Genomic DNA, 18,727 nt, shown 5'->3' on the forward strand with positions numbered 1-18,727 from the left:
AACCAAGTCAGCGAGCCTGATCACCCGATCCCGTTAGTCGTCTTTTACGACCAGCATAATCGCCTTTTACGGCAAGCATGGGTTGCTGAAGACCTATTCTAACCCATGCTCCATTTAATGCTGATTGAACGTATTGACAAGATATTGTTTTGTACCGTTTGTCCGAGGTGAACCTTTAATAAAAAGAAAAAATGATTTCCGTTTTCCACTCATGTGTCGAGATGTGCATGTATAGATATGAAGTGTAGTTCTTGGTGTTCATTTTTATGCGTGTGCATTCCATCCCGGTTGGTCCAACAATACATTGTCCTTTGTACGCCATGCAAGTAATACCTTTATGACATTTCTGGAAGAAAAACGAAATACTAACGAATGTGTAAAATCACATTGTCTCTTAATGTTACTGAACTATCCACCTTAATATATTGACAGGTCCATCAGTTGCCTCTGTTGCACTTTATAAGTCAAGTCCACTCTTATGAGTACTTCAATCAAAACGTTCCTTGGTTAAGATTATATCAATTCAAGAGATAACGTAGCCATTTGTTATGATGAACAATTACACAAAAGAATGGTGCCTGTCTTGTTAATGATATTTTGTTAACACATCTGTAAAGGAATTCAATCTGACAGGCATTTGGCGGCACTAGTAGTTATGTCATGTGTCCTCTTCCAATTATTGTAAGACAAACAAAGAAACAACACGCACTGAAGTAAAGCTGCACCAGAAACTATGTATATAAAGGCATCAGCTCCAAACATATCCATAATCATGCCGCAAATAGTTGGACTGATGAAAAAACCAGCATGGTAGAAAAGCAAAACTGCATTCAAAACTCGGGGCGATCCATCCGAATATTCCTTAAGCCATGCCAGAATCCCAGGATATATCGGCCCTAGTCCGACAGCATACAGGATACAGTTTGTCCACATCATCATGATGCTGGTGTCCTGAAATACCAGGAACAGAACAGATGATGCGCTGGTGAGTACTACATATACTAACATCAATACGTCAAGTCTGATCCTAGTTGAGAGAAAGACACTGGCGAATCTGCTGAGGAAGATGCCGCTAGAAAACGCTGAAGACATTCCGGACATGTCCCTGAGACTCAGCTTTAGCGGCGTGCGAATTCCATAGGTCACAAATAGCTCCCAAAAGGATGCAATACAAGTAGAGCTGGTAAAGGCAAAAAACAACATTAAAGATGTTAACAGTTTACTCAGGCTTCTATGTTCTGCAGGTTTCCGATTCCTTGATAGGGGTACCATCACGTCACCGTCCTTAAGGAAAGCGTTGTAGCAACACATCAGGGCTATGGCCACAAGAAGGCCTAACCCGGACATTATTATGTATAGGTAATTTATGTTGGTATTGAATCCGTTGCACCGCTGCTCTGGGTTAGGATGTGTTCTTGTCGTATTGCGGAACGATTCTTCTGTACCAATGCCTGTGTGACTGTTTTGGAAGAGATTAGACACAAGGGGCATAATTATCGCACTGAGGGACGCTCCTGATTTCATGAAGAACACACCAAAAGCGTTGTTTGGCCACATGGCATAACACTGTAAAGTTCCCACTGAAAGAAATAACAAAAGTGTATCAATTCATGTGATTCCAGTATATGTAGCATCAGGGAAGGGATTAATGGATTGTGAAATATGGTAAAAGGGAAGATGTGGTATGTTGGTCTCTGTTAAATATACAGTAACACGACTATCCATGGGTGAAAAATACAGGCACATGGATCGACCAATACTGAGTCGGCACCACACCGGTATATGTTATATATTATGGGATATAATGTTACTGGAAGATCGCATTGGCACGTCTCTGAAAAAGAGTCCCGTTATCTGTAATGTGGAGAAGGAACCTCGATTCCTTAAGTGTATCTGACAATTGACTGCGACCTGAGCAAAACGGCCTGTGTTATTAGAATGATGGTAGGTGATTGTTCTTGGTTTGGACAATACTTGGTTCAGGCGTCGTTACAGCTAACTCGGAGGACCACGGGAGGCCCAGTCGTCTAGGTGGCACAATTCGCTGTGCTGAGTAGCGTGCCGAAGGCATGCAAGAGACATATGGTCGTGAGTTACATTCCCCTATTCCCCCTGAATATGTTTGTAGGTTTGTCAGCACCACACCTTACTCTGTGATACTTGGGTTTCACCTAAGAGGTAAAACGTCTAGGATCTGCATTAATTCACGTTTCTGAGCTGACACGCCGTGATGCAATTGAACACTATTCAAAGCGGCGTTAACGAAAACTCATTCACTCACTCACCCACTTTGGTATTAAATCGGGAATGTGTGCTGATCATGGAAAAGACCTTATCTTGTAGGAAATATAGAGTGTGTCTTGCAATGTTTGGACCGGCGTTATGTCGCAAAAGCTTTATGTTGGTGTCATCAAACATGTTACCACAAAAGGACTTGCTCGATTTGCTAGAGGTATTGACTAGGATGGACGCCAGTACGCTTGATGACAATGGGACAAACTGAAAGGTTCAGATTTCTTATATCCCATATTCAGATTTCAGATAGCCATGTACTAGAGGTTGTACCAGTAGAACATTATGTATGCTATAACGCAACAACATCATAAAGGTTTTATCAGTACAACGCCATGCATGCTACAATGCTGCAGTATGATATAGATGTATCAGTAGAACCTTATGATATACGTTGTATCTCTCCTGATACGTGTCATGTATGCTGTATATCAAAGGCTGGCTGATGTGAGCCTTCGCGATCACCTGGTATCATCAATGATTCTCTGTGATCCATTCATAACATTTTTCATCACTATTTGCTTTTAACGCAAAAATGTTATCGGTTTCGGAAGATAACTGAGACTGATTATTCTCTGGCGTGGATGTTTTGAATTACGTTAATATAATGTCAGTTTATCTCCGCGTGTTGTGTTGTGAAGTGTTCTTCAGGTTTGCTGTATCTGACGGGCGCGCGCGTGCGTACGTGCGATCTAGTTTTATCTCCCAGATGGTTGAGGTGATCCTTACGTGCGGTTTGATGCAGCAGTACAGCCAAGGTTGTGTGAATTTGTTAATGCAGTATTTTGTCCTCGGTCGTCTCAGAGTAATCTTTAGTATGAAAGTTGAGAAAAGTGAAATTTCACTGCCATAACACTTTGACGGAACTATTTTCTTACAAGAGTTACCTCCCCATAAATTATCTCCCCTTTATCTCTCCCTGTTCAGCCCTTACAAAAAATGTTGACTTCCTTTTTACCTTAGTTCCACATTGACATGGCAAAATAATGTTTCGATATAATCTGTCAATTTCTAATTTAACTCGTCAATCGAGACTGTTCCTTTCGCAAAGCGCCATATTTGTTACTTGACCACCCTGTATTCTTCCGCTTCAAACAACGGCCTCGTAGATTTCAATATAGATTTCAAATATTCTTGGGTACGTTTGTTTATATTTATCGCTTGACGATTTCAATGAGCGTCATACAACTCTTTTTCAAAAGTTTCTTGCTTGATCAGGGTTACACCATTCAAGACATTTTAGAGTAGACATGTAGATGGCATTTCGAAACTTTGACACAGCAGTAACAAAACAGATGCCCGATGCAATTCCCTATGTTGACTAGTATTCAATTCAGTTTATTCATATGTAACTGCCCATAGTACAGAATACATGACATGTGGAAGCGGTTTAAAATGTTAGAAGGATTAATTTCTTAATAACAAGGCATGATATATAAATAGAGATAGATTTCGTATAGTCATTTTGCTCACATGTGATAAATTTATTTTGATGTACATAATATTTTGGTTCAATATATTTTTCCTTAAATTATCAAGTAAAAAGTGAAATTCATCTTCGACAACATTTAAGGAATTTTGTCTGTGATAATATTCGCAAATATAGCGTTCAATTTTCCACGTTTATGTTGAATATACCTGGACGAGTATGTGGACGAAAAACATATTATCAGTGGTAGAGCAACCTTGCTCTTCCTCGATCTTATCAAGTGTTGCCGACCACAACACCAAGCGTTTATTAATCATGCTAATGCATATCTTACTGAATATACTGGTAGGTGTAATCCCCCAATTATTTTCAACATCTGTCACGAAGCCTTTCTTTGAACGATAGTACCAAATGTCCAATCGTTTGGAAAGTAAGAGATATCCATCATTGTACTGAATAACACCTCCAAATACGACAGGATGATAACAAGATAGTATTTAAAGAATACTGTTATTAGTCCATCAATTCCAGGGCTTTTAAAGTTTTTCAGATTTTGAATAGCAGATTTAATTTCTTCTTTTGAGAATAGGGAATCTAATTTTTCAGTTGCAAAATTGGTTTCATCATTATCAAAAGAGTTCAAATGCAAGTTATGTGTTGAATCATTGGCGCTAATGAGATTTTTTAAATAATTAAATCATTCATGGATTTCTATTTTACATTAATTTTTATTTTCCTAAATAGTAATATTTTGCCAATGTGTTTCAAGATACTCCAAAACTGTTTTGATGAACTTATACTTTCTTTTAGTTTTTTTCTGTTTCTATCCATGAAACTTTGTTTCTTTTTTTCTGCAAGTAGCATTATATTTATTTTTCGAATCAGTGTACTGCAGTAATCTTTATCCTTTAATTTCCTAAAATGGTTTAAAAGTGTGCTTCTTTCCTTCTTCAACAACTCACATTTCCAGTCAAACCACTGTTTACTTTCTCTGTTGGGGGTTACTTCCCTTTTCATTACATCCCCTGCATATACAATAGCTTCTGTAAATAACGGTACACTTTCATCAATATTTGTAAAAACAGAATCAATACCCTTATTTAAGAGGTATGCGAAAGTGTCTGATAAAAGACGTTCTTGGAAAATGTCTGCAAAGCTGTTATCCCACTTAAACATTTAATGACTATGGTGGGCGTTATCAAAAGATGGTTTTCTACACGAATGAAGCGCTCGTAAAGACATTGTGACAGGCAGGTGCTTTGATTCGTGGCGTCTATCAATATCAAAATTTTTACACAAGTTAACTTTATCTATGATGCTAATAATGTAATCGATAACACTTGCCCCAGCATTGCCAACAAATGTACATTTCCCTAGAATAGTATTGACTAGTATCAATGTTCTCAATTTTTCCTGGTAATCAATTGACACTTGATAATTGGGGGGCGGTCGGGTAGCCTAATGGTTAAAGCGTTCGCTGGTCATGCCGAAGACCCGGGTTCGATTCCAAAAATGGATACAACGTTTGAAGCCCATTTCTGGGGTCTCCCGCAGTGATATTGCTGGAATATTGCTAAAAGCGGCGTAAAACCATACTCACTCGCGTGGTGCAAGATACGCCCACCTTTTCGCGCACAAATGGATGTCATCACGATTTAATTTTGATGGTGAGGCTGATTATGCTAACACATGCTTATTATCTAGTCGGAATCATACAGTGGACCCTGCTTTGAGCAGAGAGCTCTTATGATATCGATTGTGATTTGTCGCTTTTATTTCCAGATAGTAAGGGGCCATGGGTGTTATAGTGATGAAATATCTCCAATGTTGTATGAGGGGATGTTGATATTCGTCTGGGGGTGTAACATTTCCCACGTGGTGTGCGATAAGCGTTATGTTATACCTTCCAGGTGGTATGGAGTGAATTATATGCTTGAAATGTGATATCTCCAAGGTGATATAAGGTGAGTGAGTGAGTATGGTTTTACGCCGCTTTTAGCAATATTCCAGCAATATCACGGCGGGGGACACCAGAAATGGGCTTCACACATTGTACCCATGTCGGGAATCGAACCCGGGTTTTCGGCGTGACGAGCGAACGCTTTAACCACTAGGCTACCCGAACGCCCCTGATATAAGGTGATCGTTATGTTTGCTATAGTGCTGTAATATCACCAAGGTTGTGTGAAGGCAGTAGTGTTGTCAGCGGCTTGAACATTAATTCAGTTCCAGAACGCCGCGTCCGGATAATGAGGAAGACCCCAAAAAGGATTATGGTACTGACATAGCAATTGGTATTTGGACTCACGATCATGTGAGGCCAAAGAGAAAGGTGACATATTTAAGATGACTGCTTACCAAATGAACTTGTTCCTGTACACCAGCCAAGAATGAGCAACAAGGTTAAGGTCAGCCACAAGAACAGCGACGTGGGTAAAGCAGCAATAATCACAGCGTTTGATACCAATAATGCCGCCAAGAATAGAGGGTCGTCTACCTTTCCCCTCAAGAAGTGTCCGGTCAGGCTACTAGAACACAGCCCTAAACCATAGGCAAACAGAAGAGAGCTACCCGTCTTCAGGTCGACGCCCAGCAAACACATGATGTCAGGTAGGGTTAATCCGATCAAGGATGATACCATCTGTAGGGAGTTTAAATCATTTGACATTCATTATTATATAGCATCACTCACCCGTGAAGAGATCACCCGTTTAATAACAATACACCTCTATAATTACACATTGTCCAATAACAATACATGCGGACGGGACTATTTTGGGCATCTGCTGGTCATTCGAATGGGGGGGGGGGGGGGGGGGGGGGGGGGTGATTAGTATCATGAGCATCGATACACACAATTGGAATCGATAACATGCATCAACCAAGTCAGAGAGCCTGACCACCCGATCCCGTAAGTCGCCTCTTACGACAAGCATAGTCGCCTGTTACAGATCATGTCTCATAAACAAGTATTATGTCGAAAGAGCATCATCACATTATCGCCGAGTTTAATTACGACCTTGAACTTCGTGTGGTAAATGAGAGTAGCGCCCCTTGAATCAATTGGCTGACGTTAGAATTATCGTCTTCATGACATCCGAGGGGGCACGGGTGGCCCAGTAGTCTAAGGCGCCGCGATTTGCCGTGCAGAGTTGCGTCCACTGGGCACGCCAGAAACCTATGATCGCGGGTTCGAATCCGGGTTCGCCCCGATTATGTTTCTATGTTTGTCAGCACTATACCCGTGCTCGGGGGTTTCACCGACGTGGTAAACGTCTGGGACCTGCATCACTTCGGGCTTTCCTCCCACATTAAGCTCACACGCCGTGATATAACTGGAATACTGTCAAAAGCGGCGTTAAACCCAACTCACTCACTCATGACATCCGATGCAATATCGTGTCGTGAAACGTTCCGAGTTCCCTGATTGAACAGATGACAACGGTTATTACAAACATGGCAGATAAACCACCTGGTGACTCGTATGAACTGACATGGCCACCATGCCATAACTCGATGAGTCGATCGTCTCGCCGTCTCACCGTTCCTAAGCTAACCCGAGTTTGAAGCTAGATTTTCCGTTGAAGGCAGGTGTATCCAAATTGGTGATGTTGGTGTATAAAATGAAATTATGAACATGAATTTAGAATCGCCATCTTTTCGTTTCTTATAATCCATCGTAGAGAACCCGGCGCACATTATTGCCAGTTTACACCTTGAGTCTGTGGACGAATCACTGAATGCGACGAATGTTGTATTCATACGCCACCCTTACACCAACAACATACGTCTTTTTCAAACGTTGAATATCGATAATATTCAAAGTGTAAGTAAGTTATACAAAAATTACTACACTTTTCCCTGTTAGATACCGTTTTTATTACAATGTTTGTATTTTAAAACGTATCTAACTTGCTTTTGCTCGCCAGATACGTTTTGAAATACTCTGGTTGCAAAACAAATGGCATCTAACGGAATCTCGTTCAGTAATCTACATGTAAAATACATACTGAATTTGAGAAGTGTGTCGTTTTAAACAGTTGTTGTGAAAGGGAAACTGCCACTTTACTGTCCTGTCGTTCAGATAGAGATACACTCTATATAAAGTTTACCCATGAAGATTCGGTTTAGAATTGGTCGTCGTTAGAGGCGACTATGCTTGGCGACTATGCATGTCGTAAGAGGCGACTAACGAAATCGGGTGGTCAGGCTCGCTGCCTTGCTTGATGCATCTCATCGTATCCCAGTTGCGTCGATCGATGATTATGATGTCAATCACTCCATTATCTGTTCTAGATTCGATTTTTTACCTACCGCCCTCATATAGCTGAAATATTGCTGAGTGCGGCGTTACAGAACAAACACCCAACCAAAAAAAACTGTGAAATGTTTATAATCAGTTCCAAAATGTTTTTTAATATAACAATTGAATTACCGTAACATAGGCTGCACCAAACAACACCGTCGTATAGATGATGCGGTTTGCATTTGAGATGTCGTCCCTGAAGGAAATAATGGTTCAATTAAATTCACAATACAGTTCGTATAATCTGAAAAGCACTTTTTATTTTGTGAATGTATGCGATATGTTTGGGACAGATAGTGAGTCACTTCATGAATGATTTGTAATCAAGCTTTAATACATATTAGGTCTTCCCACACAATACTAGAAGGCAAATTAGGGACTTATTTTCTAACAATAAACAAATCTTCATTCCAAGGAGGGGACATGGTGGCCAAATCTGTTAAGGCGCCGCAATTCGTCGTGCAGAGTTGCGTCCCATATGCATGATACATATAATGAAGTGTACAAGTCTCAAACAATCGCCTTGATTCGAGGGTTTCACGTGGTAAACATTATATCGGCCGACCATTGCATAGTTTTGAATGACTTACGAAATAGTAGTAGTAATAATACATCGTCTGGCCGAATACCTCTGGTCTTCAAACCGAACTCCCAACCCTGGGAAGTCTACCTCCTGACTCCGAACATCTTACCTGGTTTTCATTCTTCAAGTACCTCCTGGGAGATCTGCCACGTATCACTTGGAATTACTGAAATGGAACGACCATGACTTAAACAAAGTGTAGATTAAGCCATCCATTCACCTGCCCGTCAATTGATAAAAATAAGTCTGGCGTGTTTGATATGTTCTGATGGTCAGGATGGAGTACACAGTACTCATCCTAATTTACCCACAATAAATCAACTTGTCTATTGAACAACGCGAAGGCCTGCGATATGGGAAATGGAGGACAATAGAGAATTATGTCATAGTCTTTTGTTACTTTTTTTTATTCATCTATCATTTTATTTTTTGGTTCACAATTAACAGTCAAATCATATCACAAAATTTCTCAACTTGTGAATGGCAATATGAAATATTTAAATTCACAACAGGAAATACAAATCATTGTGTCACAGTCACATTCATAGTCACAGCGCCAGTGTGACTAGTTGTATGTTATGTAATCTCTTGGGGCTTTGCTTAGCAAGCTCTTCACAGCGATAGCCCGTTCGCGAAGCTCTCCATACTATCGCTGCCACCAGTCAAAACCCCCACTGTGATAGACGGTCACAACCATTCTTGGAGTTGAACTCGCAACCGACTGACCGTTATGTTTAGAAACAAGTGATGACTACCGTGATGCCGAATACACTTACCCTAAGAAAATATTTTCTTGGTTTGTCAATTTAAATTTCTATTTCATATATCATGTAATTGGTATAGAAAGTATGTAAGGGGGACTTTGAGTGATTTTCTGTTCGACTGTAATCTCGAACCAATCTGATCAAACAAACAAAAAGTTAAATTCATCTGTGAAATATGGTCATTTTCAAAAATAACTGTATTGGCATTCCCAATGAGTTAAATAAAGTATAAACGTTACTACATTTAGGGTTAGAGGGCAAATTTCAAGATTCTTGTAATGGCCGCGTCCACAATGGTGGCAGCGATGTTACCGAGAGTGTAACGAAGGTGTCACGCGCTGGGAAGGAGCTTGATTGCTTAGCAATGACATCATGTCTTGTTCTCTTCTCTCTGAGTAGTACTGGTTTGGTGGCCGCGCCGAACTTCCTCACGCCCTCCCGCGCTACATGTCTAATTACCTGTATAGCACGCTTAGCACACCCAAGTGAACAACCAGCCAAACAACAGCGTCTGGACTAGGACACTCTATTTTGTCCTGTTGTTCTACCCCAATAATTCTTTCGAGAATTGGAAACATACTGTCACTTGACCAAAACCTCGCCCCATTTCTTCTAGACGGCGCCACGAAGAAAACTAGGAATGCCCCAATCAGAGAGTTTGTTGACGATGGCGAAGCAGTAGCTGGGGCTAGGAGACATACTGAACAACAAAAGGTGAATATGCTCGAACTCATGCTATGCCAAATCGCAAAATGTTATATCAAGACACACAATCGTCAAGAACTCAACTTCTACAGAGTGCATATGGCAAACTATTCGACTACATTATGGTTTCCAGTCAACTGGTGCCCATTTTCCTGGATATTAGTGATTTAAAGCTCCATCCAAGTAAGCGTCCCGAGGACTAATACCAGCGGCTAAATGCCTTCACAGGGACAACCTTTTGGTTACCCATCTAAGCATAGAAGTAGCAGAGGATGAGCTGATGTCTCCATCGCTTGAAAATTTTATTGTTCTCATCTAGTTCACTCATTCACGAAGATTTGCCACGTTTCGTAAGCAACCATGTGGCAAAGACTGACGATTTCGCACTCTTGCTTCACTGAAACCGGAAATATCCCAAGCCCTATCGTCTCTCCTGAATGGAGTCCATTCTTCAGAGGACGTGAAAGTCATGTGCTCCGCGGCATCTCAATTTGACAGCAAGTCAGCCAATAAGCATACCAACCTTTATAGAACGTGAAATTCCACAACCCCCAAAGTGTGTGCATTATGTCAACAAGCCGGTCGTGCCAGCATAGGTCATTTTCCTCAGACATTCCTACCTTATCACGACAGAAGATATATAACTAAAGCTCGTAGAATTTCAGACACTTTTCAAAATACTGATTGTGACTCCACCCCACCAGATGTTTGTGAGGACATCAATGACCAGTATTGGTGCGCCCAAGAACCCTCCGATCAAGCTAATGTGCTGCGCACACAGTCAGTTGCCCTCTGTGGTCATAGAGAAGCTAATATCACCATCGATTGTGGGGCTACAGGGAATATGATTCGCATGTCCACCGACACATTCCTTGGCGTCCAGGTGCAAGGCACCTCACAGTCCGCCCGAATCTCTCCTCTTAAGTCAACGGGGAAACTCAATTCACCGTTTTCCTTGATGCTTGTAATGCCTGGTCGTCGAAGACATAGACGTGGATATATGACAGTCAGTGGCCTGATACGATCAACAATGTCGCAGGGAAAGTATTCGTACCTAATCTGACTACAAGTTCTCAAGCGCCAAGAGCACTTCTGGCAGGTCTGTGCTGCATCTGTATTAAGTACTCACGCAGATCCCCAACACAACAAGGTAGCTGTTTCACCTGCATCCGATTGTGTTCGGGACCACTCCCATGGTGTTCACTCCGATGCCGTACAAGTTGATCAAGACAACTAATTTCCATCAGATGTCTGTGACAGTAAGATGAATTGTTTGACCCAAACATAAAAGGATACAATGGTGCTTCAGGCCCATTCAAAGCAGTAGCCAATATGGGTGATGTTTAGTCGTCACCCCATGGGTGTTTTTGTGAGACCAGAAAATGTTGGCATTCCTGTCGAATATGTGAACCCATATTTCCTGGTGAAAAAGTCGAGTGGCGGTTTTCGCCTTGTCCAGCGTTTGCCGACATAGGTCGTTACAGCAAACCTCAGCACCCCCCACCACCCCTCCCTCCCCCAATCACACACACACACCTCGTGCCGGACGTCGATTCCACATTGCGACTGACTGCCTCATGGAAGTATATAATCGCCACAGACTTGACCCTTGCATTCCACAAAATTCCATTTTCACGAGACTCCCTTAAGTACTGTGGAGTGGCTACACCCTTCAAAGGAGTTTATGCCAGGCGTGCAATGGGAATGCCTGGCTCTGAAACTGCTCTGTACCGTGTACTAGGTGATCTGTTGGAGGAAGGAATGGTTGCCGAGCTAACATATGTTATGTATTGTGGAGCAGACAACCGTGATGAACTTCAGAACTGGCATCGTGTTGTGAATGCACTTCGTCAAAATGACTTGTGTCTGAGTAAGGATAAGAATTTATGGATGAACAACTTCTTTATTTCAATTAAGAGCGACGTTTCATTGAAGGTTCTAAAACCGTTATCAAGCAAGTGATATACAGAGTGTGGTTGATAAGTATATATACAGGTAGGAGGCAATGTTTATACAGTAGAGTAGATATCAGATGTCAATTATACTGGAGCGGAGAGGCCTGTTTTGTACACACACACACACAAGGTGTGTGCCTATAAAAGAAGACTTGTGTCTGGCTGCACACAAGACTCTCATTGGCCCTAAACCTGTCACAATACTCGGATAAATATGGCAGGAAGGCACTATCAAGGCCAGTCCACATAAGATAGCCACTCTATCCACATGCGCTCGCCCAGAAAAGGTTGACAGTCCTCGTTACTTTAATGTCGCATATAAAGTCCTCGCCTGTGTAGTTCTCCACTGTGCTGCCAACCTGACGATGCTCAAGCTGGATTGCCTTGCCAAGACAACATTGAATGGACCGACAGCCTAACGGCAGCTTTCACTTATACCCAGACAGCCCTCGCTGACACCCTTGACCAACTGACCAACTGTGGATCGTCGCCAATGGTGCTGTGAGGCACCACGGAATCGGAGCTACCATGTGCGTTACGCGTGATGAAAAACCCGAACTTTGTGGACGGCAGTTTACCTGGATACCACGTGAGAGAACCATGTCCAATGCCGTGGCTACTAAGCACTTTGCCCCGTACATTATAGAGTCAGAGTTCAAGACACGCATATTGACAGACAGTAAACCGTGCGTCTAGTCATTCGAAAAACTGTGCCGTGGCGAGTTTTCTGCCGAGAGTGTCTACATTTCTCTCCACTGTGGGCCGCTACCAAGGACCCGGACGTCACCTCTCGGGTACAGCCAACATTCCATCATACATCGCAAGTCGTAATGCCTCAGAGTGTACTCGCCCAACTTGCCAAGTTTGCTCTTTTGTACAACGCAGAGAAGACTTGGTTGTCCATCGCCCGTCCGTTGAAGGGATGCGAAACTACCCGTCATGGCTTGCTCTTCAGGCAAAAAGCCCGGATATACGCTGTATCCACGCCCATCTCACACAGGTTGGTAACGAATATACTGGTGCAGACATGAAAGTTACCATTCAGTTTACAAACAAATATGGAAAGATGATGTCAACCATCTCCCATGCCGCAGGCGTATCCCAAGCATATTCAAACAGCTCTGTCCGTGTCACAGCAGTCACAAAATTGTCCGAGGCGGGCGTTGTTTTCCTGCGAAATATATATCTCTCAGGACAAAGGGATGAGCAATCCTTGAATAAAATCATAACCACATGTACACCTGTTGCTCAGCGTACGGCATTTAACAATATACAGCAGTCAAACAAACCGACCGCTGTTGCTCTTCCGACGCCATGTCCGTCCCAGGTCGACGTTATTGACCTTTTTCACACTTCGCTACTTCCAGTTTGAAAGTGAGGCTTGGAGAGCAGAAGGTGAAGGCTGGATAGCACATGAAACACATGGAGATGTCAACAAGGCACGCAATCGGGACAAACTGTGACAATTCAACCATCCCGGTACATTTATCGTAAGTATTGAACATTATTCTTATTGACAAACTATTCTACTGTTATCTGGTCTCCTTACCGATATAAATTTGAATCTGGCCGTTGTTGTGATTTCAATTTAAAATATCCATGACCACCTGGTAACTCCCAGTGCAGTTTATGGTAGCTGAAAAGACTTAATTAATACAAATGCTACTGAAATCTTTTAAAGAATAATTCATTGTTTACACACCATTAAGCCAAAATATTTATTGTGAGTTAAAAAACTTTGCGGGTTGTATTTGAAGTCGAAATATTGGCCTTTTGACCATATCTAGATATATGTCAGAAATTAACTAAATTGATATGTTGATATAATGTATCAAATTGTAACCTACTGAGAATTTACAATCGTAACAAATCAGAAGTTTGCATCAGTTGCGTATTTGATGTAAATTGTAATGGACTCAAATGCATTCCAATAAAATATTAGACCTCTCGATTTACTTGTGCTGTAGTGATTGTGAACAGTTGTTATTTTGATTGTCAATGTTGACAGATTAGATAGCATGAGGTGTAATATTTCAACTGAATTATTACATAAAGGGTGTGTAAATATTTAAAGTAAAGTACATTTTGATCTGCAATTTTGGTAACAATTAATATTTATACAAAAATGATATTTACTTTACTGTACCAATTTAATCAAGTCATGAAATGAACAAAAACCCAACTAATTAATGTCCAGTAGATGTTCAATCTACATGTAATCTTTATATAATTTACAGAAACAGATAACTCTTTAACAGTTTGTATTCAAATATTTCAAATGCATAAATTGATATTGACATTACTAAAAACTTAAAGTATAAAAAGAATTATTTTTAATTCCCATGCGTATTGCAATCATAATCATTTATTCCCTTTGTTTAATTGTGAAACCCATCTGGTTTTATGTCCACAAACATGTTTTGAAACTTTTAAAACAAAAAGATTTCTTTTGTGCAAGCAATTGCCATGTATTATTGATTATTAATCATATCAATTTATATATAAGAATATAGTTGTGCTTACTGTGTCATTTTGCAATAATTATATTGCTATGATGTAATATTTTACTTTTGTTAACAATCTTTAGAACTTTAGTTTATTTCAATCAAGTCAAGTGGTGTGATCATTTTGTTATTTTTTTTTATAATTCAATCAAAACGAGAAAAATAAAAAAATATAAATACATAGAAGAAATTTGTTTTCCTTGTCAAATAACGATGATAGCATGAATTTATCTCATGCTCTTTGTATAGCATGCTCCTTGTGAAAATTCATTCCATTTCTTCTTCGAATGTACCTTATATCATGATTTTAGGGAGACATTACTGACAGGTAACGATAATCTTGGAGGACAAAATACTTCACATAGTATTCTTTTTGGTGATACAAACTTAGATGTTTTCCTGAATACAAAAATATTCTTGTCTGTACACAAATTTATAGAAACGACTAACAGATTCAGTAGCTAGCATATTATTGTTTCCAAACTGTTATTCATTAATAATGTTAAATCTATATTCAACTCTAAAATGAATAATATTAGGATATGTATGAGATGCACACTGTCTTCACTTTCCAACACATTGTACATATCCTCCATATGAGCACTGTATATATATTGCGCACTATGTTTCCACAATGGGAAGCTTCAACTGTAAATTGTTCATTTTCATCATGCAATATTATGTATAACTGTATATAGGGAGAAGGTGGTAATAAGTCCTGCCCTTTGTCTTTTTGGACAATAAAATATGTTTAATAATATTTCATCTTGTGATCTGACAAAGTTAATATTTTCAAGTCAAGATATCAACTTTAGTAAACCACATGAAGGGATAAACATTGCATTTGACTAAATAAATTCAAGTCTTATATTTTCTTTGTGATCTTCATGACCTTACTCAGAAAACCATAGTGTCAATGAGGCAGACTGACTGTAGGTGTGACAAAACGTGATATTTCACCTGATTTTCACTCCAGCGAAAGTATGTTTTCAACATGGTCAGACTAAACAAAGTATTTCATGATTAAATACATACAGGTAATACAAATATCAAAACGTGTTTCATTAAAACAAGAGTGAATTTCTGTTTGACATTGATATAAAGAGCTTTAGTACACTGTCATTAAATTGATGCATCTGTTGAGTTTACTGTTTACAAAGAATATACTGTTTGAGTTTATCAGATGAATTAATGCCTTCAAGATTGTTCTTAAGTAGCATGTAATGTTACACACTGTGATAAAATTTCCTTAAACTTCTCTATTTCAGAAGAATGTTGTTTTCTAAATAAGCAATATTTTGAGAGAAGGTGAATATGCATTGTTTATAAAAAATGTTATTGAAGTAGGAATATTATTACAATATTATTGATTATTCATTTCAGGCCAGCAAGTCAACACAATGAAGTACTAGTATCCGGTGACGGATGTCTGGAGGAGCTTTCTGCTGACAGTAACACAAAAGTTACAATGTGCGTCCTGTCAAAGGACGAGGAAGTGAAAAGCCATAATCATTTAATCAACAAATGTGCTTCCTGTCATATGTCACTTAAATAGGACGAGGAAGTGAATTCACTCACAAATCAACATAGCCAATATTTATCGGACACTGAAAAAGCACATTGTACCATTTGTTTACAAGCAAGAAAATTATTTTCTCCTGGAATTTAATTAGGTGCTTTTGACTGACAAAGACACCCAGTCCATGTTAAGTTTTGAAAACTTATATTGTGAGAAATAAAGATATGAAAATTTTGGTTTGTTTTTCTTTGTTAAATATGAGAAATCCAGATTGTTCCATCAACATAATATGTACCGATACATATATTTTATCTTGGCTTGATTACAAATTGAAGTTGATTCCTTTATATCTTTTGTTATTTTATCTGTACTCATATCTGATCAAGACATTTTCAAACTATTCAGGATAAATGTATTAGTAGCTTCCTTTTTATATACAATTACCTATCATCATACAGGATTAGGTGAGGGTGTTCAAGAAGTTGGTAGTTGTTTCAATTCTTATATTTCTTCAATTTCATACATTATTTATATTTATCAATTTTTAGTTTCCCTTAAACTTATTTTAAACAGTTCACACATTATTACTTTTGTCGTGCACGGTGCAATCTCAATCGGCAATAATCAGTTAAGTAAGTGATGTTTGAAAGTATCATCTGTCATTGTACACACTGAATAGAGTTATCGCCCCTTCTCATTGTAATATGTTAAAATGAAAATCTTAGCAGAAAAAGTGGCTTTTGTCAACTGGACTCATCGCAAAACGATAGTGCGTTGTGCAGCAAACACCACTATGAAACGTGAAATAAACATGATCTCAATCTTGATTTAGAGTTCGCCAAGCCACGCATTGACTGAGCAATTTTGCAAAAGTACACTGACGTGTTTCATGTTATGCGGTTTATTTACGATACAAAACTTCTGTCATTGAATGTACTGTCACAATGTATCTATATGCCGACGAGGTTATGATAAAACAATCTATTTCTGAAATACGTATCTCCGGGATCCTGACAGCAAAATGCTAATTCCAGTGTATTACAGGCATATTTTAGTTGGACCTTATGATTTAATGTGAAATATCTTCTGTATTAGATACAGAGGATAACATTTTTTGTTTGTTTAAAATGTCCATCAGTGAAATGCACAACATGCTGTCTGTTCCCTATGAGCTGATGCGACTCTCACTGCATGGAGCTATGCTCTCCAAGCCTCGTTTTCGATCCAAGACGGCGAAAGTGTGAAAAAGGTCAATATCACGCCCTAGGCCGAGGATTCACATCGGTTACGGCGCATGTAGCGCAACCAACTCGATAAAAATACTATTTATGGCTTGCAGTTGCTGCAGTCTGCTAACATTGGTGGCGGAAAGAAAGTTGCAATTTGTACAACAGAAAACACCTCAAGTCACAACAACCAGCGGTTATGTTCACATTAAAAACATTGTGTTAAAATCCTTCTTTTTGCTGCATGGGTTTATTGATAAGCACAAACTGAACGGATAAGGAAATATGACATATTTAAATGATTAACTACCCAAATTTGTAGTGTTGTATTATGTTTAAAACGTAAATATGTCTCTTAACGCAAGGGTACACGCAACCACGAGGAACAGCCCTTCATTTAACCCTGTTGGAGGATTTTCAATTTACAGCACTTTCAGTACAGATTTTATTTTGAACACATCTCCAATTAACACTTGATTAATTTTTAATTTTGCATCTTATAAAACCAATAAAGTTTGCTGTACCCCCATGTGCAGTGTCACATAGTATAATTTGCCCGTAACTGTCAAACCGCCAAAGCACTTTTCTTAGATGCCGGATTTAAAACTGAGCCAGTGCCCTCGTAAATCTAACTATAAAAGTCTTCCACTAAATGTAATTAATTACACTTACAGCTACCAGGTCTGTTGAATAATTCTAGGAGAGGAGAAAATCATATCTCATTGTGCCTGTACTACCTTTCATTGTTTTCATGAACGTAAAAACGATACACACAAATATCTTCTTTCTTTAGTAGGTATAACAGCAATACATAAGACAATCCATGAACTTGTCATTCGCTGTACAATCATATATAGAGGTCTTATTTCGGAAATGATACTAAATTATGCTGATTACACAACAGTGTAGGTCTCCTCTTTGGATACAGAGGAAGGGCACCAAGGGGTTGTGTCAAGAAACGGAATGAATTTAAATCCATCACAGGTCATGTTGTCATGTGTAAGTACGTTTAGTGGCGTCAAAGACTGTTGTAAATATATTTGTAGTAATTGTCAGCTGCAGAACATAATGATACTACCAGTAAGACATGCTAAGTGGTGTTGTGGCCAGATTTGAACAGCAGCCAACATTATGGAGTGAAGCTTTCCAGAATGGATGAATGAGAGTTCAAATGTAACGTCACACTGGCAATATTTCAGCCTTATCGTAACGAGAGAAAATTATACATTAACAAATATATTAGACTTATAAAAACCTGTCGTCGTGGGACAGTAGAACAACTAGATTATCACAGATTATACTTAAAACTAGTTTGAGAACATTTATAAGAATGAATTATCATTCAACAACGGACTATTTTAAACGGACTATAGATCGCCAGCAACCATAGTTTGTCCACCATACTAGGGGCCGTGGGAATTAAGATAGATCACATAATTTTACT

The 18,727-nt window shown here is 39.4% G+C and overlaps 1 protein-coding gene across 1 annotated transcript; it reads right to left on the reverse strand.

The window, feature by feature from the left end:
• Positions 1-621: 621 nt before the first annotated feature.
• LOC139461601 (major facilitator superfamily domain-containing protein 4A-like) lies at positions 622-8,730 on the reverse strand. The gene is made up of 4 exons (XM_071243079.1): positions 8,720-8,730; positions 8,157-8,223; positions 6,080-6,362; positions 622-1,580 (listed from the first exon to the last, which is right to left on the reverse strand). Exons 1-4 carry the CDS (start codon positions 8,728-8,730, stop codon positions 622-624), a joined length of 1,320 nt encoding a protein of 439 aa, XP_071099180.1.
• Positions 8,731-18,727: the final 9,997 nt, after the last annotated feature.

This window comes from Haliotis cracherodii, unplaced genomic scaffold, assembly GCF_022045235.1.
Source record: "Haliotis cracherodii isolate W230 unplaced genomic scaffold, xgHalCrac1.p SCAF_1, whole genome shotgun sequence".
Taxonomy (NCBI): Eukaryota; Metazoa; Mollusca; class Gastropoda; order Lepetellida; family Haliotidae; genus Haliotis; species Haliotis cracherodii.